General features: G+C 41.7%; 1 protein-coding gene across 1 annotated transcript; it reads left to right on the plus strand.

The window, feature by feature from the left end:
* Positions 1 to 1,126: 1,126 nt before the first annotated feature.
* On the plus strand, positions 1,127 to 27,999 carry LOC122526861 (receptor expression-enhancing protein 1-like). The gene is made up of 5 exons (XM_043650464.1): positions 1,127 to 1,270; positions 22,839 to 22,911; positions 24,961 to 25,040; positions 26,465 to 26,699; positions 27,558 to 27,999. The coding sequence occupies exons 1-5, from the start codon at positions 1,239 to 1,241 to the stop codon at positions 27,996 to 27,998; spliced, it is 861 nt and encodes a 286-aa protein (XP_043506399.1). The 5' UTR covers positions 1,127 to 1,238; the 3' UTR covers position 27,999.

Genomic DNA, 27,999 nt, shown 5'->3' on the forward strand with positions numbered 1-27,999 from the left:
CCGACGCCTCCTCCTCCACCTCACCACCCCTCTCGCGAACAAGCAGCCGTGCCGCGCGCTACGCCGCACCGCGCCGCGTCGCCACTGATACTCTCTCCCCACCACCGACTATTCTTCCCCTTTTAGCCACACGTCTCACCCTTCCCTCCCTCACCAACCCCTTCCTCTCATCTCTTCTGCTTTCTTCTCTTCTCTTCTCTTCTCTTCTCTTCTCTTCTCTTTTCCCTTTTTCTCTCTTCTTCATCCATCTTTTTGTTCTACCTTCTCTCCTTTCCTTCTCTTGTCTCATCTCTTCTTTTCTCTTCTCTTCTCTTCGCTTCTCTTCTCACCTCTTTTCTTTTCGCTTCGGAGACGTCTCCGCAACCGTTCTCTTGCATTGCTGCAACTCATGGCAGTAGCGTGGGGTGAGAAACTCTAGGGCCGTAACACCGATCGCGAGCGAAACACACGGGGCCACAATTCTTGACAGAGTAGAGTAAAGTGTTAACTCGGCATATTTCCCTGTTGCTTCCTAAATATAATTTCAGGACAAGTTTCAGGATATTTTCAAGCAAAGATCCGTCGAATCTCTCTTGTTGCTTTCGTGAAATTCGTCTCCCAAAATGAAAAAAAAATGAAAAACGGACGGAAACATGTGCAGTGTGTTATAAATCACGACACGCGTCGCTATCCTTGACGCGAACAAATTGCTATCTCGTCGATCTTTTGCCGCTCGATTTATACGTTTGTGCGGGATTGGTGGTCTGGAAAACGTTCCTCTGTACTAGAGCTCTGTATGTTTACAAACACGGTATTTTTCTGTTTTCTGACGATGATTAATCGCAAGCGTGTCGCGTCATACACCTTGTTTTCTCTTTGTTACGTTCTAAGATGCTTTGGTCGATCATAATCTAGTGTTCGTTTATTAAATTAAACAAGCCTTGCCAGGCGATAGAACCTGACTTTTGTACCGAAGATATGTTTCATTGCAATTTTGTGCGAGACAAATGAAAATCCTCTCAACGTCGTTTGGCTCCGGTGTGAAAATAAATACCGGAGCAAGGTGTTTAAGAACACCAGCTGTTCGTACAGCCCTGCGGTCACGTGACGAAAACACGACGTGACGACACGCGCAGCAGCAGCCAGCTGCCAGTCCAACATGGTTGACCTGTGAGCAGTGGTGCTACAAACGGCCGTCCGCATTAATTGCTCGTTTCTTCCGATCTCGCGTGCATCGTATATCGCTCGAAACCGTTAATATGATATCTTCGATCATCTCGCGACTCATCATGTGAGTATCCAAGCCCGAGTAATTGGCCCAGACACGGGGCAAATAGTGCGAAACAAAATGTCAGCTGCGCCTGGATTCTCGCCATCGTTCGACTCAGAGTTGCCCCGATTACTATTCGTCACTGCACACTGGTTTCAGTTTTTTTCTGCTTCCCCTTTCTCCAAACGTACCGTCTATCAATTTACCCTACTCACACGGCGCTCCGAAACGAAGCAGTCCAACAAGCCGGAACATCCAACAGTCGCTACCCTTCTTTTCTCTTTTTTCAACCCCTTCCTCGCGAAGAACTCGCAAAGGGTGTCTCGTTGGTGTTGGTCATGTAACGGTAGGCCAGATCGAAGGTGCAGTGTTCCCAGTGAAAAGTTACACGACCCATTCACGAATCCGTTTCCCGACGTGGAGAAATTACGTCATCGCGTCGTCGCAGCGCACAGAGCTCGAAGAAAGATTTCCATGTTTGGTTACAAGTTCCACGACACACAACATCGAAACGATCGTATTTGAAATTCGTCCTAGTTGTACCGAGGTATCGATTTATCGAAGGGAATTAATTCACGGCGGTGACCGAGTCCTCTGGCGTCGAGGCGTTTCGAAAGCTTGGCTCGAGAAAAAGGTAAGAGGACATTTTCTTCCATATTAGGGGAACGAACGATAAACAAAGAATTTCGACGCACAACAATGTCGAGCCACCGATTTACGCGTAGGTATTCTAGGAAACGCGAAATTCTAAGAAATCATTATAGTCGACGACGTATTGCGTAGAGCGAGATTTATACAATAGAAAAGTTCACGCAGCTAACAAACGCGAACGTAATCTTATCGTACCTATATATACACGGCTATATACATACGTAATGGAAACCTAACCTAACCATTGGTTTTTGAATCCAAACGGCAGGCGCTTGCCCACCATTACGGACGTACATTCGTGTTACGATACCTTGCGCATAAAATTTTATTCGTAATTTTTCAGATTTGTAAAATCCGATCCAAACATCGAGAATTTTCGGCAGAAAATTTATAAAAATACACGCTCTGTAATTGAGGATTGTTCGAGTTGGCGGAGATTTTTTTTTTTTAATTTTCACGGAGAATTAAAACGATCACGGTCGTTTCGATTCGCGTGCTGGTCTATAATCACGATAGAATCCGTTTAAAGAACGCGTTTGGACATGTTCCACGGTCCAAATCGATGCTCTTACATCGTCTCAGTCTTTATTGTCCGTACCCATTTCTGCGTGCCGAATTTAAAAATAGCCGGACGCGTTTGAAGAAGGACAAAAGTCCCTTATCGTTGGTCGATTGAGAAAGAATCGCAGCGCGAAACCTTTTATGGTGCACCGTCATTGTTTCCATCAGCTGATCATATACGTACTACGTATTCAGTTTCACAATGATGTAAAAATATTGACACATTTATCTTATCCTGTTCGTTAGTCGTTTCTCGGTTACTCTGACAGTTTTCCAAGACTTTCAATCGAAATCTATTAAATGTCCAAACGAAATATTTCAGATCGAAGTGAAAGTATTTGTGATTTCTCCCATTCATTTTGATCTGTCGTAAATTAGAAAATCTGAAAATATTCAATGAAGCATTTCAGACAGAAATGAATTGAATCTCGGAATCTTTAAAATATCTAATCGAAAGAGTTAAAGAATAGTTAAAAATTATTTTTCAAAATAATAATAAAGTAACTTTCGGTTTTCTAAAAAATTATTCACTCTGTTCTTCGCGAGCTTTATCAGTTGGGAAAACTTAAAAAAAGGAAAACATCTTTATAAATTAGAAAACTTAAAATTACATCGAAGGTGTAAAATCAAATCGAAGCTAAGATTGGAGCAGATCCAGAAAATTGGACAGGAGAGCGAGAATAAAATGTGACGTTAGTTGGAATGAAACTTGTTCGACGAGAGGTGTCTGCGTCGTCGACGTCGTTAGAGAGCGTCGTCGTACGTGTGTTTGAAAGCCAGTCATCAAAGATGAACGTCTGACCGAGCATCAGCTGATTGAGAAGCTACGTCACAATGATGGAAGTGGTAATCGTAGCGTCGCGCGTTAGAGAGCACGATCTGTTGACGGTGTTTAGTAAACTTATACCGGCGATAATACGCATGTACTATGCGACTCACGCTCGTGTTTGACAATAGGTAGAAGCGAGCACAAATGTGAGCCTCTTAAATTTCGTCGATCCGACCGATTATTCTTTGAAGTATCGTTCGATACCGAGATTAAGACTTATCTTGTCAACTATTTTGTCATTGAATTCGTTGAATACTGTGTTAGGAATTAAAATTTCTTACTTCCTTTCATCGAGAGTGATTAATTCAGGCCTCTTTCTACGATCTTTTGACTAAAAATTGTTCTGAGACTTCTTGCAAGGTAATAACGATCCATCAGTAGTAAAAACTGGTCATCGTCGATTTGAGTCTTCAAAGGTTTATTATATTTGATTAAAATTTCAAAAATTTCAAACTGGAAAGGAAACGGTAACTCGTTTTAAATTTGTACGCAACATTGCGTTATTTTGTCAAGTACGTAATTAGATTTTTAGGACATATAGATTCTCGCGGTAGCGAAAGAATAGAAGAGAGAAAAGAATTAAAATTCAAAAGTTTTTTTGCTAAATTTAACAATGGAAGTGGTAGAAATTGCTGCGAACACAGAATACTAAAAGTGATAATTGAACGATAAAAGAATAAAGAAGGAAATTCGGAGAGAAAGTAACAAAAGAATATGAAAAATAGAGAGAACCATGGTGACCATAAAGGCAATCATAAGGAGAGAGAATAGGAAAACAGGAATGTAAGAAGGAGCAAAGTTTTCACAACCGAATATACGTTGAAACTTTTCTAAATTCTTAGTATATCTTTAGTACATCCTCCACGGGGAATATATCCCATATATCTTAGAATAATAACTTCACTTAGGGCGAAGAGCCGGTAACATATCTACGGAGTAGGAGTAGGATCTCTGCATAATCGTAAAAAGTTTAAATATGGCTTTAATATAAGCGATACTCCTTCCATTCGTTTTGAATTATGATAACAATCGAATGGCACAGAAGGTTCAAGGCGACAAAGAGGTTTTTTACGGCTCACGGTTGATTCATTCGTGCATCGTGACGTTTCCCGACGGATGTTTCGTGATAATGTCACGAAACGTTATCTCACTATTATTATTATCGTCGAAGAACTATGACTCACGTGCGTTCCGTTGTGTACATCAGGCATTGTCTCTTTACCGCGTTGAAAACACGTGAGTACAATTCCCTTTCACCTCATCAACGCGCGTTATCTTACACACTTAGAGACGTACATATGTACATGTACTGGCTTACGAGGGTATTCGAACAGTTACAGAAAATTTTTATGAACGTATATAGGAACTATAACGAAACATTCTGAAATTTTATTAATATGTAAACACTGTGGATTTTTCTGCATTTTTATGTTTTGTAACTGAGGAAATGAAATGCATATTTTATTCCACAGAAATATCGATATTTTACATATTTTTGCATATTCTGCGTATCGTGTACGTTGTTGTTACACTTTCAGATCTGTCAAGAACACAAGGTCACTATCGTGATTGTGTTGCTAACATTTGAAACTAATTTGAAAACGTACATACATACAAACATATTACTAAACGTTAAACACAAAATTGATGTTAAAGAATAATTGATTCTCCAAGTAATTTCCGAGATAACGTGTTTGGATTTATTTTAAACCTTACCGCAGCGATTATGATAATTGTATCGTGGTTACGCGTAATAAAAAAATATAATCGTATATACGTGTACAGTTGTAATATAATAAATGATCACGATCGTCGTTCGAATACTTTCGCGAGCCCGCCATATTACCACCTCGTTCCTTTTTTATTTATAACAGCATCCTCAATCGATCGAATTTCCCATCGAAATAAACCCACGGGGCAAAAGATAGATTCCACGTGTTTCGCGACACGCTCTGCGTCACAATCCTTTTAAAAAAAGTTTGGTACAGGTCCAACATTGAGGTCGTTTATTCGCAGCGACACGTCGATATCCCAATGAAATTTTCAGGCAGGATAATTCGTCTTCCGACGATCGGTGACGTGTCTAAAAGTAATACAGCTCTCGATAGATCGCGGCGGAAAGGAAGTACGCGGGCGGAAGGAAACGGGTACACCGGGGGATGCTTTCTTGGCAGACCGGAGGAACGTGGTCGGTCGTTGGATCGATGCCCGGTTGGCAACAGGAGGGTGGTTCTGCCGGTGGTGTATGAGCAAGGACGTTCGTGCAGCACCCTCGTTTCCTCTTTCTCCGCCCTTTCTCTCTCTCTCTCTCTCTCTCTCTCTCTCTCTCTCTTTTCTTCTCTTCTCTTCCGATCTCGTCTCTCTTTTCTTGCGAGTTACAGCTGTGCAAAGATGGCACGATTCTCTGGCGCGGTTTTGTCGTCAATCGATATTTCGTTGCAGCGAAGGATCTCGTATTAACCTATCCGGCCTTTCACCGCCGAATCTCTGCCATCCAACCGGAGTGTGGTTCTGTTGCTTGTTTGTTTGTTTTCACTCCGCTTCGCCAAATACCGCTGGAAAAACCGGTGTCCTTTGACGAGACTTTAAAATATTCCATTCGCCCGCTTCGTGTGCACGAAATGCTGTGCTCCGAAATTATTCGAATTGGCACAATAGCTTCGCCGAAATGTAGCGCAGCGCGACGCGAAAAGAACAAGGAAGGGTGTCTCTTTCGGTGAAAAGTGAAACGGGCACACGTGCGACGATTAATTTTGCAAATGCTATAGCAACCAGGTCGAGATAAAACCTATCAACTCTCTTTTCTCTCTCTCTCTCTCTCTCTCTCTCTCTCTCTCTCTCTCTCTCTTTCTTATCTTTCTTTCACCGTGTCTCTCGACGCGACACCGGCGCGCAAACTCGTTCTGTTTACCTAGCTTCCTCTCTGTTTCGTACCGCGACCTATATTTCCCATGTTGATGAAAGGTATCTCATTTTCTATGGATGCAGACGTTGCTCCGGCTGCTGTGCGGCGTTGTCGGCCACCGATCCCAACGCGAAACACATCGCCGCCGTCGATTCTATTTGCATAGAATCGCGTTCGAAAGTGTTGCTTGCCCGTTCGCCACTTGCTTGATTCCCTGAATCAAGAAAACTGAAATACACCTGGCAAGAGTGGGAGATTTCTCGTCGTTTCGTTGTGTCAGAGGTTTCTAGATCGATTAATGACTCATCGAAGATTAAGTTAACTTCGCTTTTTGTTTTTTCGATTCGTTCATCTCGTTGTCCAGGCGCTCCAGGTTAATGTCTGCTTAGTTATCGGAATAACGCACAATTTACTCGCGTGAGTTTCATAATTTGACCAAAAAAATGCGTGTCAAGTCAATTGGAATTATGTTGGATCATTGAAATTTAGATTCCGATTTTATTTCATATTACGCGAGATTCAATTTAAAACTTCCAAATCGGTCCAACGACGCCGATTAAGAGTTTTGAAGATACAAGAGATGTGCTAGAAAACGGAATATTTAAAGCAAAATATTTATAGTACTCGTTGTGATATTCATTAACCTCTTGCACTGGAACGACGTCGAGAATTTTTTGTCTCAAAATTGCAATATTTTCTCAGTTTTAAGTATATTTAAGTATATTTACTTCAGGCAAGACAAATAATAAATTTATTACTTCTCAATAATTTCTATCCAGTGATATCGTACCGACGAGTTGCGAAAAGAAAGCGACGAATTATTGTATACGGTTTGGTCACTCGTTATGGTCCGCAATCAGTTGCCAGCGCAAGTGGTTAATCGAAACAAATCTCCGTGGGACACGTACCTCTTTAATAATCATCTTCGTGAAAGTTCTCACTCTGATTATCATCTTTCTCTGCTTTCCAATTTCGTGAGAAATTGCTGCCAGTTATTCGATACGTCTGGAATTCTTAAAAGGGAACCAGTTTCTTCTCAGCCTGCTCCTTTTGTCCACGATTGAAAAAAATAAATAAATAAATAAATAGACGATAATTCCTTCAATTACCGGACGTAGACATCGCGAATTTCTGGGCGTTGTTGTATCGCGTTCGACGCTCGTGGCTCGACCGGGAGAAATGTTCGAGTGTTTCAAAAGGCAGCCAGCGACTGGAAGGGTTAAAAAAGAAAACAAAAAAGGAAAAAACGGGAGGGAAATTCGCATAGACGGGGGAAAGAAGTTACGTCGGTGTTGCGGTAATATGCTCGAGTACTTGGGATCCTCGACCTCGTGACGTCATTGCACTCATTAGAATAATTAAGAATGCCGTTCGCTAATTACGATGCGGCTCGTTCGCCACACTTTTCCACCCAGCTGCGAGATCTCTGATTCGTACAGAATGCTCTGGTCGACGCCGAGAATATCCAACTGACCAGCCAGGTCTCCATAGAGCCTCTTCATCCTTGTTACCACGACGAATATTTGTCGCGGATTCGTTCGTGATTGAAATGATTTTAAGCAATGGGCATCTCTCCCAACTGCTCCATTTGCTATGCTGCATATCGTGTTATTGTATCATCGTGTCATCGCGAAATTAAACTACCTGACCTGGATAACTCGTTACTTCCGCGGCTTTGTTTCATCGCTTGCTCAATGAGCATCGTTATCTGCAGAACCTGTTTGGAATTGTTTCCCTCCGTTTTCATAGCGATCGTCAAACTCGATCGAATTAAACAACCACGAGAATAACGCCGTTTATAGAAATTCACAACTCCGCAAGGAGATATTAAGAATAACATTTAAAATTCTTCATTTGTCAAGATAAACGTACGTACGTCCACAAATCGAGATAAGTGTACATACGTCTACAAATCACTGAACAATGATACGTCATCGTTGGTTACACTCGAGAAAAATGCCGAGGTTGTGCGTGAATCACCACGGTTGAAAATGATAAATCTTTGCTCGTTGGAAAAATCCTTGCAACTCTCTCTCTCTCTTTCTCTCACCGTAATAATATTAAAAGTCAGATGTGTATACAATTGACCGAAAGGAAGAAAATCAAAAAAATATCGCAACGCTGACCCTTTAATTTTTACATCGAATATCATTAAACTCCGAACCTAAAACTGAACCTTCGTGCTCCGAGAAGCAAAACGAGAAGCGCGCGCGCGCGTCGTCGGCTTGATCGGTAGAGACGTTATCGTAGTTGCGCGCGGATGATTCCCCGGAGGACCGGTGAGAGGGATGATAGCGTTCTCGCGGGTCGAAAGGTACGTCGAAGACTACACGCCGCTAGATAACAAGTTCGTGCTCTCTCCTCCTTTCCTTCCTCGGGAAAAAGAGGAACAGCTCGAGAACAGCTGTGGAGAGAAAGAGAGAGGGCGTCGTTTTGATTTACACCCTCCTTTTTCGCCCTCGTATATAATTACGCCATTTTCTCGCAGACCAGCCCATATTTCTTCGTCCCTGGAGACGCGCCAAGGAGCAAAAGTGCACGTCACGAGGGTGTGGTAAAGAGCACGAGACTCGCAGAGCTCGAGAAGGGTGGCGGCGGCCAGAACCGAAAGCGTCGTGCCCGGGGTGATGACCCTTTGGGCGTACCCTGAGACCTTGCGCTCCTGGTATCGCCGCGAATATCCTTCTTCATCCACCCTCTACCTCCATCTTCTTCTGTCTGTTTTCTTTTTCTTTTTCTTTTCTTTCCCCACACTCCCTCTCTCCTGTTTTTTTTTTTTTATCCGTTTCTCTGGATAGCTGGTGGCCACACTCGAACAGGCTAGATGACCATAGGGGAGCGGAATTGGAACGGCGGGCTGGAATGCCAGACTGAACTTGGACATTTTCCCCCTCTGGTTTTGTTTTTGGCCTCGATGTCGATGGAGGGACACGTGAGATAATTTCCAACTCGGACCGTTCCTCTCTTGTCTCTTTTCTCGCGTATTTTCGTGTGTTTTGTCACGTGCCGGTTGATTTGGGTCGAGGCTCGGCCAGGCGCGAGAAAATGTTGGAAATTCTTGCAAGAAAAATACAAGAGGTAATTGAAAGGCAGATAATTTCACGTAGACGAAATAAATCGAAACGCGAGGACATTTGAATTTGATCAATTCCGAGAGTGAATAATTTTAATTTGAAGGTTGTTAACGTCGAGAATTTTTTTGTTCCACGATTGTAATATTTCCTCAGTTTTAAGTATATTTAAGTAAAACGAAATAGACAAAGCAAATAATAAATTTATTACTTCTCAGTAATTTCTCTCCAGTGATATCATACCGACGAGTTCAAAAAGAAAGTGACGAATTATTGTATACGGGTTATTGTTTGGTCACTCGTTATAGTCCGCAATCAGTTGCCAGCGCAAGTGGTTAATCACATATATAATTAGCAGGATTTATTGTGAAAATAAATGAAAAGCATAGAATAAAGTTTCCCAAAAGATTACGAACTGAGCTAATTCTTAACTAAACAGTTCAAAGGTTTGATTTTCATGAAGATCGTCGTAGGAATAACCAGATCCTCGTTGGAATTAACCAGATTCTCGAAAATCGAGTCTCAATCTTTTAGTGAATCCCCTCGATCTTTAAATATAATTAATTAAACTATCATTACTATATAATATTACAATATTACGAATCAAATGTTTATTCAGTCGAAGAAATGATTATTTCTTTTGCAACCTTAACATGCTCTAAATTTTTGGTCAAACACGTTATACGTGACATACCCTTTATGTTGACAAATACAAGTTAATTTGAATCGAGGTTCGATCGGCTGGAAGATGCGAAGGAGTGTCTCTCGGAAGAAAAATATATTTACACAGATGGGATTGGCGCGAGTTAAGGTCGTAGACACATTGTGAACTCTTACAGGAAAAAATAATTTTTGGATCGCAGTCAGAAGACGCGCGAGCCACCCGCTCGTGTTCCCGATAAATCTTCGAACGCGAAGTCCCATTAATTTCAAGCCCTTTCTTAAATCTTTCCGCGGGATGTAAACGTATTTCTTTTCGGCGTACACGCGAGTTCGTCGGTTTGGCGCGCGTTTGAGATGGTTTGAGCGCGTCCCGCGTGGGAGGTCCGAGGATTCATTCTCGACGTTTGTGCATCTTTTATAGCGCGTATTTCCCAATATTGCCACGCGTCGTCAGCCAATGGCCTTTATTCGTAAACCGTGGCTTCCTTCGATGACAATAGATCGTCAGAATAGTCGGGAATTTTTCTTCGATCGGAATGAGAACGTTCACACTCTTGAAAATCGCCAACGACGTTTCTTCTTTAACCAATTGCGCTGGCAATTGATTGCGGACCATAACGAGTGACCGAACCGTAATAATTCGTCGCTTTCTTTTTCTTTTGAACTCGTCGGTACGATAGTCACTGGATAGAAATTATTGACAAGTAATAAATTTATTATTTGTTTCGCTTGGGTTATACTTAAATATACTTAAAACTGAGAAAATATTGCAATTTTCGGACAAAAAATCCTCGTGACGTGCGTGACGCGTCATTCCAGCGCAAGAGGTTAAATACCATCGAATAAATCAGTCGTGCTTGCACGTTTCTCTTGGAATGTTTTCGCTTTCGACTATTGGAAAATCCTCCTTTCTTCTTTCTTCTTTCTTCATTTTTTCTTTCTTTTTTTTTTTTTTTCTTCACCGTCTGGCGTTTCTCCCTCCGCGATACTCTTCTCCCTTGCACTTGATCTCCCTCTCGTTCGCTCCCGAGAAAGACGACGCGTCGACGTTGTAGTCGTCGGCCATTCGCCGCTGTTTAAATATAAACCGAAGCGCAGAGGTGGCCAGCTTCCAGTTCAGGCGTCGCGACGCTCGTGGAACGTACATCCGGCGAAAAGATTTCGAAGCTTTCTCGTCGCGCGTATTATCCAGTTTCGTTCTATTCGAATTCGATCGCCTCGTCCCACGATCCACGTTGTTTCAATTCTCGTAAGGAGGATCACGACACGCCGAGGATTCGAGGATTTATCTGAGCGATAAAAGTCCAAGAGTTCGTCGACCAGCGTCATCCATGGATCGAAGACGAGTTTCGCGCACAGTTTAATTGGAATCCGGAGTTTTTAACGCTGGCTATCGAGGGAACGTTGAACGAAATTTTCAATCGGCTTCCAGAGTTGCCGTTGTTGCAAACTTCTCGAAAGGTTCGCAAGTTCCTCCCCCGAGAGGGAGGTGGGTAGCAGCCGCGCTGAAATCGCACGATCCTTGAGCCTGCACCGCGGGGGCAAAGGGTTGATTGTCTTCGACGCCCGAGTGCTCAAAGCAAGGAATGTTGAAAAAGAATTCTGGTATCGACGTTTCGACCGTGCTCCGGAACCACAGTGGTTTTAAATTAAGAGCTGCTTTGTCTTTGCACTTTTCCACCTTTTTTTTTTTTTTTCTTCTTTCAAGCGAACTGGAAAAGTCGTGATTTGAGTTTCTGCTTCGAGTTGAGACTCGATTAACTCGTTTGATTCGACGCTGCATATTTCACCGAGACACGTTGCGTATTCCGATACGGAGGTTCAGACTCCGCTAATTGACCCTGTTGAAAGAAGAAAGGCTTGGAAATCAAAACTTCGGATAAAGAGACCGGACACGCAGGAACGAAAGGAAAAAGACAAAAGGGGAAAGTTGACGACCAGGCGGTCGAAAATCTGCGAGAGTCCACGGTCTCAGAATTTAAAACGCCAGTTTCCTCCAAAGAGAAAGTTGCTGCCTCCTTCTTCCGAGCTTGCCACATCTCTCTCCGAAGCTCCTCGTCCTCCAAGATCTTGCAAACTTCGTTCCAGCTTCGCAACTCCGCGAAACTTCCTCGAAATATCAAGAAGACGTTCGCTCGGGAAAGTCTGAAGATAGGAGATCCTCGTCAAAGGATTCGGCACGAGAATTGGATTCGTCGAATTGCTTCACCAGGTCCAGAGAGAGAGAGAGAGAGACCATTCACCACGTTCAGGGGGATGCGAAGCGGCTGTTCTCGCGCGCACTTTCTAATTCTCCGATCATCGAGTTAATGAACGATCAGCTGAACGGTGAACGGCGCGAGTAATCGAGGCCAATGTTGAGTCACAGCAAAGAAGCTCGCGCAAGAGGCTGTTCAGAGATCGCGACCGGCTCTCGATCGTTTTCTTAGAGTGGACCTGTCCAGCTTTTCTTGCCCGCGAGCTAAATCCCATTAAGTTAATATCAAAGCATATTAAGCGTATTCAGCGAGCCGGAGGGTTTCTATCGGACTTCGCGCGACGAGTCGAGGCCTTGGGCGATTGTAGAAACAGTTTGCACGTACGGTCAAGGTTTTATGACTCATTATGACTTGTCCTTTGCCACTGAAGAGCGCAGCGTCGGTGGCCGTACCCATAGAGGCCCGCCATTACTCGCGAAACATCCATCTGCCCGTTTTTCAACGTGTCACCGTGGTGAACACCGTGTCGGTCACATTTCTACCTTCCCCATTGAAAATTGTATCGAAGACGTGAAGAGAATGTGAGAGTGTGAATTGTATTACTTTTTCTTTTCTTTTCTCTTTTTACTGGAAATTGTATTTTTTTCTTTCTCTTTTTTTTTTTGGACGAGAGAGGAAAGATGGTGTCGATTCGAGAGCAAGATCGTATAAATTTTATAGAGCTCGTGGTGTCACGGCGAACGCGATCGCCCCGGGGTAGTTGCTCGCGGGTCGGCGTGCAATTTCACGGGAAATTTAATTACGCAACTGGAGGGAAATCGATACGTCGGTCCAACGGTTTATAAAATTACGAGGCGAATCGTTTCGATCCCATCGAAAAAAATAATGCGCCGCCTCCCGCTAATGAGTTCTCCGAAACTTTGTAAAGAAAGAAAAAAAAAAAAAAAGAAAAGAACAGCGAACCGAGTAGAATTGGCGAATTTTTTTGGTTTTCTCTCGTGCAATTATTTGACCCTCTGCTCTAGACTTTTCGCAAAAGTTCTTGCATTTTCGAACTGCAAACTGATCAGATCTCGAACGATCACGCAGATAGTCCGATTTACGTAACGTGCACACACCGCGATATATCCGAATACGTGACATTGATCCGAACGCCGATCGGCAAACAGGATTGTACAACATTGTAGATATTTCCAGCGCGAATGGGGAAATTCTGTACAACTCTCGATCCGTTGAAACGCATACATGTATATTGATATTGCCGCACGCGCCGATCCAAAATTTCCTCGGCAGGATTGTATAACGTTGTAAATATTGCCAAGCGAGATTCTCAGGCTCAGTTCGATTGCATTAATCTTTTCGCGGTGCAATTAAACGACGAGGGCGGGGGGGGGGGGAGTTTCGGAACGAGTGATTTAAATAATAATTGGGTATATTTCAGAAGCTAGACGTCGCGTTAGAAATTTTAATTTCAATCTGTTTCAAAGCGCTGAAGACCAATAATAGCGTTACGTTGATGCAATATTTGATTTAGTATTGTTTTCCAGCCAATATACATATATTTGCAAGCTCTGTTTTTCTTTTTTTTTTTTAATATTGGAGCTACAGAACAGAGATTCCACAAATTAGCATTTTTTTTTCATGAATCAATTTACTGTCTTTTATTTAGATTAGTGGATCCCAACCTTTTTCTGATGCCCCACTCTTGTGTCGCATAATTCTTATTATTCAAAAAGTGGATTTTTGACGCGGAGGAAAGGCCATTAATTAGGAAGCAGTTGATGGTGCACCGCACAACGCGCAAAAGTTAAATTTTCATTTAAAAGAATGCAAAAACTCATTCTCAAATTGTCCTACCTGTTGGGAACCACGGATCTTACAAAGTAATCTTACAAAGTTTAAACACATCGAGGTATTTATAAGATTGTGATAAATTGTTGTTTAGCTCTTGGCTACGTCTGAACGAATTTTCCAAGAACTTTTGATATTTACGAGATAAATCGAAATTTCATAGGTCGTTCATATCTTCTTTTCACAAAATTTCACAAAGTTTCTCAATCATTGCCTTCAGACTGAGATTGTCTTCACATTTCTGATCACTGGCTCTCAACTCTTTGCAACTATTGAACATGTTTGCAATTGCTTTGTAATATTGTCAGTTTCCTCTCTCTTTCTCTCTCTCTCTCTCTCTCTCTCTCTCTCTCTCTCTCTCTCTCTCTCTCTCTCATGCTACGCTGTGAAAGGGTTAACTGTACTTATTAATCCACGGCGAAGACGTACGGCGCCGTGGCGCCGCGATTAATTTCCCATTCATTTCACAAATGACATTTGCGATAATCGTTAATGACGGGGCAGCGGTCTAGAGAGTGTAGAAATGAGAGAAAGAGAAAGAGAAAGAGAGAGAGAGCAATAAATCAATCAAGTAAACGAAATCGAAGCGAATTTTGTTTTCTTTCTTCTCTGTACTTTTACATCTCCTCTCCACTTGTTCCCTTCTCTCGTGACAAAGTACTTGGTCATCCAAGTTTGCGAGCCCTTCGGCTTGATCGCGTCGCTCGATTATGGATTACCCGCATAATTCTTTGTCACGCCCATTAATCTTCGTAATTAAGCGACCGTTTACACGCGACGCGGCGGCGGTATCTCACGTGTAAATCGTTGTCACGAAGGTGAAACTTATTAAACGTTCTTGACAAGGGGGTGCTGTCATGACAGTTCTCCGTCAAAGGATACTAGATGAATCATGGATCACCCGATCAGCTACATCTTCGTTAGAAAAAGAGGCGCGAATTAAAATCTCGTTCGAGGGAAATGAAGTTCTGTTATGACTGTAATGATTCAAGAAGATATTCCAACACCATAGGGAAACTTTCACGTATGCACAATAAAGCAAAATTTTAAGAAACACACACGTGAAATACAAAGTACAAAAAAAATATGTAGCATTTTGCCACCATATTATCACTACTTTCTTGGAGTCAGTTTAGCACTGCAATTAATTCAAGTGAAAAATTATCGACGCTTGAACACTGTTGCAACTTCGTGAAAAAGATCAATCTATTTAGTCGCACTTTAAAGCGTGAAGCTTCTATTTTCATCCTTCTGAATTCGTTTCTCGAGAAAAGAGATATTTTTACATCACGTAGCAAATGGAAGAGCGTTCTTTTCTTTAACAAAAGAAATTGTAAAAATTCGGACGTACGTGAAAACGCTGAGGAATTTTATTTACGACTGAATCCATCGTAGTATTGAGGATTGACGTTTCCCCTCTACAAAACAACGACCTCTTAAAACTTGAACCTGTTACGGTTAAACAGATATTGAAGCAGTTCATATATTTTCTGCGAAACAGATATTGAAGCAGTTCATATACTTTCTGCGAAACAGATATTGAAGCAGTTCATATACTTTCTGCGAATGTATACTGTTCTAATTGAATCAATACACAAATAATATATTCATAAGATACATACATATATTTAATACGTGTAGTAAATGTTCTTTCAGTGTTTAAACACTTTCACGTCTTACTGTAAATTACAATCAATGTATTTCTCAGTAAGTTCTACTTTCACGAGGTGTCGATTATTACCAAATCAATTAACTCGCGGTTCAAACTTTGATCAAACTTCAACTGGACCATTTAATGGACGATTCTTCCGTACAATATCATTCTCGATACGCGAGTCTATTTCTTGCTTTAGGTCACTGTGTTATCGAAAAGTAACGAACGCTCTAAAAGCAGATTAGTCAACGAAAGGAATCATTTGTCGGAGACAAAGAGTCAAACCCTCGACGAGTATTTCGTTTTCTTCTTCTTCTTCTTCTGCTTTGAGCTTTGTCATCGCCTCCAAGGACGATGAGCTGGCAGCCTGGCATGGAACACCGCATCCTTGTTCCACGTATTCTGATGCAATTTCGAAATTGCTCGGTCGAACGACACTCGGCGATTTTGGAAAAGTTCCAGAGACACTCGAGCTCGGACGAACTCCGCCGCGCGAAACAACAAGACTCCATCGAGAAGGGGGGAAGCTGCAGAAAACAAAAAAGAAGATTTTACGCCGAAACTACGTCGAGATTTTTGGAGTCGAATTTTTGTACGATTGCTAAAAGTAGCTCTGTTTATCGAAGCTATCGAACGATATTTTCGCCTCCCTATTCTACTCATTTATCTTCCTCTGTACTGTTGTCAGCCGAGCGATTTCTCAGATCTTGAAGTTAGAAGAATCTTGACGAAAAGTCTGAGATTAAATGAGAAAGTGATAAACGAAGTTCTCTGTTATTTTTAAAGGAAATTTTATGTTATTTTGTTAGGAGTTATTGAATTCAGTAAATCGTAGTTCAAGTTTGATGATAATTGTCCTCTTGTAGAGCAGATTGAAAAGGACTGAGATATAGAACTTACAAAAAATTAACTATTACCAAGTATAATTAATAAATAATTATAAATATATTACTCTAAACTTACATTAAATTAATCGAATTATTTTAGCCCACTATGTTCATATCAAATGGAGAAAATCTCTGTAAACTTATCTCGTAGTTTAGATACACAGCCTAAAAATATTTCTTCCCACTGTCAATGACTACCAGAGAAAATTAATTTTTCTGCCTTAAATTTTCTAGTTGAAAATCGTCGAAAGGATGGAAAACCTTTTCCGCAATTCAATCCACCTAGTCACCCACCCTTATTTATGGCAACTAAGTTACCTAGCTTGTTCGTCAACGCGTGCATCATCATCCCGATATGCAGCTATGGATCGGGTTGATACTCCTTGTCCCCGTCTCGAAATAACCGGACACGCCCTCGTTACCATGTTTTCGTCCCTCGCTCATTAAATCTTTAAATGAATCCACGCCGTTCCGTTAACACCGCTCGATGTGCTGGAAAGTTAACAGCCCGCTTAACAACGACACTCGTTCGGTGGAAATCAACCCCGATCTGCCCGATGCGTTTCCACAGCGCGGAGATCCGAAGCATTCGAAGATCGCGGGCGGACCAATCAGTAGCTTCGACGCGGTGGAGGAAGGGAGACATAACGACGATGATTTTCGTGTCCGACGGAGTTTTAATTAATGGAGAAGAGATAATAAAGAGGGACTCGAGAGGAGGAGGGGGAGGAGTTGTGGCTCGAGAAGGGCTACGATTAAAATAGAAAACTGGGTCGACCCTGAGGCACCGATGAAAAGTTACACCGGCGCGAGTGTATCGACGCTACGTATCCCCCCGTTATCTCTCGGCGAACCATATTTCGGATGAAGCCGACATTTTTTCTCTTTAGGCAGGCCTTTAATTAGGAAATGCTCGCCCCCGTTGCATCCAACATCGAACTGCATCTTCTCTTCTCCGCGCTGCGCGTTCTCGTTCGAAAATTGACGCCGCGCGTCGCCGGCGTTTCGAGAGTGGGACCGGAGGAGCGTTTTAGGAGCGAATAAATATTTTATAGGGCGGCTGGTATTGTGTTTCGAGCAATGAAAAATTGGAAGATGTGTGATTGTATTGCTTTTGAACTTGGAAAGTTGAAGTCGATTTGAATTTTCAGTGAGGAGAGAGTGAAGGTTTTTTACCTTGTACGTAGACAAGTATTTTACTTGTGACTCTGTTTTTCTTAAAAGTAGCAGTTACAATTATTAGATATTACGGATAATTTCATTTATTTCTTTATTTATTTATTTAGTACTTGTTACTTTTATTTATTACTTCTTTATTTCTTATTATTTCTTAATTTATATTTTCTATTTCTTTTTTTCTTATTTTGTGTTATTATTCTTCTTATTTATTATTTATTTATTTATTATCTAATTATCTTATTAATATTCTTTTATATTATTCTTCTTCTTGTTTATATTTCTATTTTCTATTTCTTAATTTCTTATTATTACTTTTATTTATTTATTTATTTATTTGGTTGAATTGAAGAGAGAAATGATCTGTCAATTAATTAATATTCTAGTTATAATTATCTGAATTATAGAATGGTATTAATCTCCTACTTTCAATTCTTCATATTTAACTCTACTTACTTTATACTAATTTTCATTTTAGTCACTGTTGGTCGTTTGATCTTCATATTCAAAGTCAAAATATTTTCATTTCTCAGAAATGTCGATATATTAAAAAAAAATTGCACTTTGTCGAAAAAGCAAAACACAAACTCCAGAAATTTGAAGTGTATTATTAGACGCAGCTTTCGCTCATCGAACGACGAATGATCGATCGTAGGAGTTCCGAGAAATTAAAATAGGTACAATTATTCTGGATAACATTGCGTCCGATTGATCATATTTTTCGCGTCGTACGGCGAGTGATCGATGCTCGAAATTTCAGAAAAATTTTCTAGAAGATCGATGAAAAGGAATTTCAGGGAATTAAATGTTCGTGACGTTCGACGCGAGAAATTTGTCGAGAAATTTTCAGGTTTGGAGCGTGGCAAATCGCCATCGACGGAGAGAGTTCTCCCCTGCTTTTCGAATTCATCGGGCGTACAATGAGCGCAACACGCGCAACGGAACCTGTTACGAGAACACAATGGGCAAGTAAATTTTCTTTCGACAATGTAAAACAATAACCATTCTCTTTGGCTTTTTGTATCCAAGCGTTACATTCATTGGCCACGTTACTCGCGGATTGTTTGTTAAAAATTTGATTCTCGAAAATCGCGAAAACCGAATGTCTGTCTATCGGGCCGATTGCTTTATGCATCCAGCTGTCAAACGTTCTCCGCGCGTCGATTTTCTTCGAGTCTTCTCACGTGAGAAAGACCTAGTCACGTGTTTGGTCTTTTTGAACAATTTATTTTCACAAATTTAGATCATACTAAAAAATATACAAGATATCCCACGATTCGCAAATTTTATCAATCGAAAGATTAAGTGTCTGTTCAGAAATTGCCATGCAAAAATATATTTTAATTTTTAATTGCGATATATATTGCATAGAGATATCTTCTGATCATATAATTATTCAAACAACGAGTGTAAAATATTATTTCTTCCTGTAAAAAATGTCCAATGCTTTGTTAAAAAAACGTGTTTCCTTTACGTTTGTAAAGCTACTTTAGACATTTTCCTTTTTGTATTAAAATTTGCAGAGCGCGGAATAAAACGTAACTAAGAAGCAAGCTGATCGAAATATGAAAATCTTTGGAAATTTCGATCGATTACAGTATCTAGATGAGACGCAATTCGTGGCTTCATGTTTATTAATGCGTTAACGTACGTGCACGTGCACGAGCAACACACGCGGAAACGCAGAGGCGAGTTTATTCGTACGAGGTCAAGATCATTGTCGTTCGTTCGCGCGCAGTTTCAGCTTCGCGTGTCGCCACGAATTCTCCACACGTTTCGCTCGCAAAGAAAAGAGAGAAAAACGAGAAAATCGAACGTTGACTGCATCTCGCATTTTTGGGGTTTTCGAGCTATGGAGCAAAAATCTGTTCGAATGGACGAGTGGAACGAATAACCGAGGTAATTACAAACCTCGCTCGTTCTCTCGCCACCTGGCCCAAAATGAAAATCATACTTTGTAAAAATACCGCGTGGGTAGTTTTTAAATTCCATACGTAGATTTTACCGTTCTATGTGTATTCTATGCGCCGCGAAATTTAAGAAGAAAATATTTGATGAAGTAGGAACGTGAAAAGGACGTAAAGGGAACGTACAATGTGGAGATCTTTCTTTATTTTCCAACGAAACAATTAAATTTCTTTCTCCCTTTTTTTTATAGAGAGAAAATAATGACGAACGACGAGAATATTTTACAGTCGTTGTTTGAATAGTCATGATTTTTGTGCATCTCCATTTTCTCTCCGCAAGAGTGTTGCTGGAAAGAAAATATCTGGTGGAAAATACAGACGCAAAGAAGCAAGGTTAACCCGGAGGTTCTCCTGTATTTTCTAGCAAATAGTACCGGTTTCTTGTTACTCCCGGTAAAATGATAATAAACTTTGTTTTTTGCGAATATTTCATACAAGTGAACGAACTTCTCTTTTTGAACGACTGTAATTTTTGACATACACTCAACTTATTGTTAGTTACTTATTCTCAACTTGTTCTGAAACTGCTTCAACCAGCGTTATACTCTAAGATCCTTGAATCATCAACGTACCTTTCGTAACCTGAATTTGTCCATCACCACTTCTAATCTTTCTCCCATCAGTCAACAATCCATGAAGGAAAAATTCTTTAAATCGTCAAAAGTTCTCCAATCCTCGCTCCCGCGTGATTGAAGCTTCACACGGTCAGCTAACAATCATCAAGTTCTTCGCCGTGAATTCCCATAGTCTTCCGTATTTATAAACACACCGCAGATTTCGAAAACGTTTCGATCCACATCGTACATTCTAATTTCGTTCAAACGTTCCCCGAACTGTCGTTGCAGCTGGTCCCCAAAGCGGAGGTGGTACCAACGTTCCGAGAACATTCCTCTATCGAGAGTCTCTCGAAAAATCGGAAAGTTCCGTTCGTTTGACGCGCAAATAGCGAGCACGAAGCGCGCACAAAGGACGCCCTATTACGCAATCGAATAGCGACATTGGTGACAATCATCGAATTACCTGCGATGCGCGATCGTGTCCCCGTAGTTTCCTCGCGATTCTCGTTTCGAGCTGCCACACGTCTCGTGAACTCCATCCTCTCTCACGTCGTGATCTGATATCTGGAATCTTTAAATTCGCTTGCGAAAATTGCGCCGCGTTTCAGCCATTTGTTAACGCTCGGGCAGGCGGTGGCAGGTTACGTCTGAACGTGACGATAATAATAAATTTGCATAACGTGTGTGTTTCATTTCAGTTGCTAAATACATGCTAAGAAAGTTAGAATACGAGGAGAATAGAAAAATTATTAAAATTATCATGTAAACCGAAACAGACGATTGTTGTTCATAACTTTGAAAACTATTGACCTGTTGCGCTGGAATGACGTGCCAAGCAGAATATTTGGCCCAAAGTTGCAATATTTTCTCAGTTTTAAGTATATTGAAATATACAACTCGAAACAAATAATAAATTTATTAACTTCTTCGTAATTTTTATCGAACGATGTACCGACGAATTCAAAAAGGAGACGAGTTATTGTGTGACGGCTTGGTCACTCGTTATGGTCCGTGGATCAGTTACTAGCGCAAGAGGTTAATTTTTCGACTCGTGTTTATTAGGACTTTTTTTTTCAGCGAGTATTATCTATCCTAGAAGTTACGAATCCTTTTTTTATATTCATCCTGTGTATTACGATAATTTGAAGAGCTAGGTGAAAAATTCGTTCGTTATTTCCAATTATGAAACGAGTGATATATCTTTGTAATTTGCAACTATGTTACTCCTCTGGTAAATAAATAATCTCAAACGAAAAAGTGTGCATGACCGAGTCACCGCGCTCGCAAGTATGAAACAAAAGCGGTAAAAGTATTAACCGACGTGGACAAAATCTTCTCTTCGAATCCAAATCAATTGACGGACATTGTGTTACCGCCAGACTTAGACTAACTATATCTAACTTCGCAAAACAAAAGTGTAGTTTACAGCGATTGGTACACGATCACACGCGAAATATGGCTTTGAATGGTGGACACGGAACGTCGATCGTTATCGTCCTGGCGAATTCGGCGACTCTGGCGTTGCGAGCCGCGTGACAGCGGCTTAAGGCGTTAAAATAGAGTCCGGAGAGGATCGGTGTGGCCGACACGTCGGTGCCAGAACACGGCTACGCATTTAGTCTTTAACTGGAAGCATCCGCGTGCGGAGCAACTCGCGGCTCAGAGTGGCCACTGGCGAGTATTCCGTGAAAGATCCTTTCGTCGAGAACGAATCGACTCCGTAGCCGGTGACGGAACGACGATGTGAAACGACGACGGTGTGCTTTCGAGCCTAAGAGGATGCAACAAGTGCGTCGCGCCAGCGAGGAGAGAGAACGGGACGTCGCGTAAAGGCTACCTGTCTGCGAATCGCGACCCCCTGACCTCTGCTAATTATCCTCGGGCGATCAGCCGCCACTCCGATTCGTTTCACGCCTGTGTCGATCGTTAAAGGCGATCGTTAGAGTCTGTGAGTGAAAGTACGGCTAGCCATTCTATTCTGTAAATCTTCGACAACCTGGTCGTTTGGTTATTTCGATCGATTCGTTAATCAGTCGATGACGACGACTACCGAAGCCGAGAAGAGACGAGCGTCTCCGTCTGATCTTTAAGTCGTTTCGTCGAGTCTGTAAGTTTTCTCTAACGATAAGTCAGATCTTCCTTCTCCTCTGTCAGATCAGACGTTCTTGTTCTCGTAGTTTACTTCTGTCCAGATCTGTCAGATGACTTTTCTAGAAAGCGCAAGGTACGTTAATTCTCAAGGTATCACCGGTGGTTAAATTTATTTCCAGTTCGATGCGTCGGGTCGGACCGACGAGAATCGAAAAGCGCTTGACGAGAATAGAAAAGAGTTGGCGAACGGCGGAGAATCCAGGCGGGGGTCAGACACCCGCGTCGTGGAATGGAAGTCAAAGGAAACGGGCCACGAACGGACGAACACGGGGAAGATCCGTTTCTCTGGACGATCTCTAGAACGGGTGCACCTCGAGTGTTGGTCACCAGTCTCGCGGCTATCGCACGATACTGCGCCGACCGATTGCCAAAGAAAATGAGCCTGGACTCCCTTCGGATGCTCGCCGCGTTCCTGATCTTCGTGATGCCACGTTCCCTCACTTACGTTCTACTCTATCCGATTTTCAGATTAGTGTTCGGCAATTTGTACCCGGCCTACGCGTCGTACAAGGCGGTGAGGACGAAGAACGTGAAGGAATACGTGAGTATCTAACGCCAGTGCAACGATAATTTCGCAACACGAAACTCAAACAAGAATGAAAGGTTGAATAAAGAATTGGTTTTTGAAAAGACTTTGTCAGCCGACATTTGTATTTAATAAAAAGGGAAAATTAAATTGACGAAGGAATAAATGAAACTTTATGAAAATTCCCTTGATTAAACAAAAAATTTTTTGCTAATTTAAATAAAAACTCTCAGTTAAATTAAGAATCTGGATATTTTTGTATACCAAATTGAACGAGAATTAAATGTTCTCGTATATCGAGCCGATGTAGTTGAACAAGATATTAAATTGGATGAGAAATTTAGATTACATTCTTTTGCATTTGAAAAGCACAGTTTCTTCTTTACATTTTATTTTGAATTGCGTTCAACAAACATTTATGCATAAACATCAACTGTTTTTACAAAACAAAATCGATCGAGCTTCTCGAGAGTTTCGAGACGTTAACCACTGATTGCGGACCATAACGAGTGACCAAACGAAAAAACGTATACAATAATTCGTCGCTTTCTTTTTCTTTTGAACTCGTCGGCACGATATCGCTGGATAGAAATTATTGAGAAATAACAAATTTATTATTTGTTTTGCCTGAGTTATACCTAAATATACTTGACACTGAAAAAATGTTGCAATTTTGGGAGAAAAAATTCTCGACGTGCGTGACACGTCATTCCAGAGCAAGAAGACATTCGGACTCGAGTTTCGATAATGGAAAAATTAGGTTTTCCCACGGGGACTCATGGGTCCCACGGAGAAAGCTTCCGAGAGGTAATTCTTGCCTCGCCTTCCATTAACAGCGATTATATTTGATCATCCTAATTAATGGGAATAGACCGGCAGCGTGCGGCAACAAGTACCAGGAACCAAGTTCCAGATAAAGTTGCCTCGATAACTGTTAAGGCGCAAACATTGTTTCTACGAAAACGTAAACTTCGCTCCGTAAATGTTTATCCGCGAATGATGGGGTTCGCCCTCTCCGGGGGGGGGGGGGCATTTCTTCGTTAAAAATCCATCGCTCTTATCTTCGACGAACTTTGCCTTCGCCCCTGTTGCTTTTGCGTATCCGACGCGTTCCCTCGGAAGGATTCCCATGTAAATTCGAAACTTACGTTCCCATCCCACCCTTTGACTGTCCTTTTGTTTCCGTGTAACCTCGAATGATAATATTAGGCTGCTTGTAGAAACTCTGTCTGCCAGAATACGAGTTCCACATGTGTATCTATACTTAAACTTTATGCCTCTCTCGTGAAGAGGATCTTGGATCTGTCATTGAAGGAGACAGTGAATCGAGTGAAACTGTTTAATCTTTACATCCTTGTAAAATTTTTACAGTTCTCTTACATATTGAGGAAAACCAATTGAGTAAAGTCATCCAGTTTTTAAGTTCTTCTGGAATCTAAATGACACATTCTTCGCGTTTAATCTCGTCTGAGTAAACTGGCATTACAAAATTCTTCGTGAATATCCATCTCTCTTACATTTGTTATAATTGGACCGCGAACGTTTATTCTATGGGAATAAAACGCAAATAAAAATTTATTTCATCCTTACTAGTGGAACAGATACTTCGCTTCTCACGTAGTATATTCGCATAAATGTTCTTGCGTGTTACACAAATTCGAGACTCTTAACCTATTGCATCGGAATGACGTGCCACATCGAGAATTTTTTGTCCCAAATTGCAATATTTTCTCAGTTCTATGTATATTTAAATGTAAGGCGAAACAGATGATAAGTTTATTACTTTTTAATCATTTCTATCCAGTGATATCGTACCAACGAGTTCAAAGAAAAAGCGACCAATTATTGTATACGGTTCGGTCACTCGTTATGGTCCGCGAACCAGTTGCCAGCGCAAGGGGTTGAATTTAAAAGTTTACTTCTGACTCGCGCGAAGAAAAACGGACAAGAACCAGGACGTAGTAAAAGTTCCTCCAAGACGCTCGCTCGCCTCCCGAGTGTTCGCGAAAGGTTACGCCATCGCAAAATCAGAGATCCATCGTGTAACAATCCTTTCGTTTTCAGGTGAAATGGATGATGTACTGGATCGTGTTCGCGCTGTTCACGTGCGCGGAGACCTTCACCGACGTGTTCTTCAGCTTCTGGTGAGCAACGCGTCGCAGGATCGCTACGTAGCGTAGCTAAGTACCGGGAAAGGTCAAATAGAATAGAATAGAAGAGAAGAGGTCGTCGTCGCGATCATCATCTTGCCCTTTCACCTCAACTTGTTAATCCGAAGTGCACGCTCGCGACGAGAGTGGCTGAAACACGGAGCGGCGTTCCCGAGATGAGCGTAGCGTGTGTTTGGTCTTGGTTCTTGGTCGGTCATGGCCCCGTTCTCGCCGGAAGCGAGCAAAATTCGGGCGAAACCGGGGCCAATAAACCGAGGTGAACCGCGTGGTCCGAGGCTCGCCACCGGGAATTCCGAAAGTCTAATTTCGGCCGAGATGGATATTGGCTTACACATGCACTTCTGAGGATTCTAACCGGGGTCCAACCGTCTTCCCGTCTCTGTTTCTGGTGTTTTCCTCCCCCTCCTCTGGCTGCGCCAGATCCACTCGCTCTTCTTCCTTTCATACTCGGATTACAACCAAAAAGGAGAGCTCCCGGTGTATTTCTGGCCCGGGAATACACTCTTGCGCTTTCCACTCTCTTTCGTTCACCGTCGTTCGCCATTCTCCCCTGACCAACGACTTTTCCCCGTCCTTTTTCCTTTCTTTGCCCTCGTTCTTCGATGATGCGGCTTCGTGGTTCGCGGCTGTGTCACGCCTAACGACAATTTAGGAGTTTTTTTTCTGAATTTGGGAGTATTATTCCTACGAAATGTGCAGTTGCAAAAGGGTCAATTTTTACTGGGAATTTACATTTTGGACGAGGGAAACTTTTTTTTTTTAGATATTACAGTCGCAGCTCTGATTTTTAAGTCATGAGTCAATAGTACAAAAAAATAATATCAAGAACAGAGAATCATTTCTTTCGTTTAAATATATGCAGACCCTTTTGTAAGGAGTATGAAGTTCTAAGTAACTCTACTACAAAGTTCTAAGTAACTCTTGAAATTCTCATAAAGTTGCAAAATTTCAGATGGAAGAAGCAACGACGAGTAACTTTCATAGCTACAGTGTTCAAAAGCAAAATTCGATAGCTCAAAATGATCAAATCAGATTAACCCCTTGCCACACGACTTTCTTTCCAAACTTTCTAGCATGTGTAACTTGATTGCTATAATTGTCACATCATATTAAATAAGCCATGAAACATGAATCAAGCACATGAAACATTTCAGCGAAAGTGATTTGTACTTTTTAATTTTCAAATTAGAGAATTTAGACGTAAAGTTTAAAATTTATACCACGAGATGTCGATATTTTAAAGGCAAGTGGTTAATATCAAGATCATGAGAGCAATTTACTCTGACAATTTTTCGAAAAAATCTTTTCCATCTCGTCGAGGTGTTCCACAATTGCGCCTGTCTATTGCCCGATCGTTTCGTGCGCGTGACATTTGTCTTTTAATCCCTCCCGCATAGGTTTCCGTTTTACTATGAGATCAAGACTATCCTGGTGATCTGGTTGCTGAGCCCGGCAACCAAGGGCTCGAGCATTCTCTACAGACGTTTCGTCCATCCAGCTTTAATCCGGCGTGAGGCTGAGATCGACGAGGCTTTAGCACGTGCCACAGAGCAGGGTTATTCCGCAGTGTTGCACCTTGGATCGAAAGGTGTGAATTATGCAACCACGGTTCTCATGCAAACCGCGATCAAGGTAAGTTTCGGACTTACGAGTACAACACTCTCTTACGAATACCGTAACGATGAATCCGGCCGTCTTGTCCGATAGAAATTCCAATCACTCCATTGGATGTATTTGTGAGAAGTGCAAATATAGCAACGACATATAAAATATAAACGTAGTGGCAACATAATAATGTAAAAACTTCCCTATTGGGTTAAAAGTTTTGGATACATGTTCCGCGTGTAAGATCTTCAATGTAGTGATTTTCTTGATTAGAATATTTTACATTTACGTTGTACAATGCGATCAAAAACTACTAAAATAGGGAAAAATTTATGACACAATAACAAATACAAGTTTCACTTGTATATTTTACGAAAACAAACAAAATTCTCCTTTTAGAAATCAAACATCCATAGTTGAGTTACAGTCAATGATAATATATCGCTAATCTTGCAAAAATTTCATCGACAAGACGATCGGTTAACTTCACTTAAAGAACATTAACTCGCTGACAGCCACCGCTTCTCAACTCGCTAATCGTACGATTTTCTTTCTTTTTTTTTTTTTTTTATATTTTATGTTTACGTTGTCCTGCACGCCTATCCTGCACGCCGCCTCTAATCAAACAAAACACCAACGTCGATCATCATCATCATCACACATCGTCTAACCACTGCCAAATCATCGTCGTTCCTTTAACAACTTTGTCGTCGTTGTGTACTACCAACAAAAATAAAAATAAATAAAAAACAACCATCACGTTATATGTTACACGCGTGCCTATTGTGTTCGACCTGTAACATCAAACATTTCACGATGCTCGTCGATATATGTGTAAAATAAACTAAAAAAAAAAAAAACACATCGGAACGCGCGTCTGGTCAGCATATCCTGAAGTCAGACAGAATCATGATGGCTGAGCTACCAGCGATCCAATCGGCCTCGGCGGTTTCTAGCTTGGCCAGGCCACCAACAACATCGACAACGAAGGAAAACGTGGACCAGATGGACGACGGTGTTCAGAAACCGACGAGCAGCCCACCAAAAACTAGATCATCCATCGACTTGATCCCCGTCGAATCGATACCCAGCTTCGACAACGATCTGAACGACGTGACGGACGACGAGCTGGTCGAAATAAATCGCGTGGAGCAGGAAGCGTTCAAGATACCGCCGCCGAAGAGAACGTACAAGTCGCGGAGAACGACGAAGAAGAAAGAGGCGGGCAGCACGAGGCAGCTCAGGTCACGCACTCGCGACGCTGAGTCGATGTTCAGCGACGACGAGTTGGAAGATCTGCACGCATCCACCTTGATGGAGTACTGAA

This window comes from Frieseomelitta varia, unplaced genomic scaffold (genome assembly GCF_011392965.1).
Source record: "Frieseomelitta varia isolate USP_RPSP 00005682 unplaced genomic scaffold, Fvar_1.2 scaffold_200, whole genome shotgun sequence".
Taxonomy (NCBI): Eukaryota; Metazoa; Arthropoda; class Insecta; order Hymenoptera; family Apidae; genus Frieseomelitta; species Frieseomelitta varia.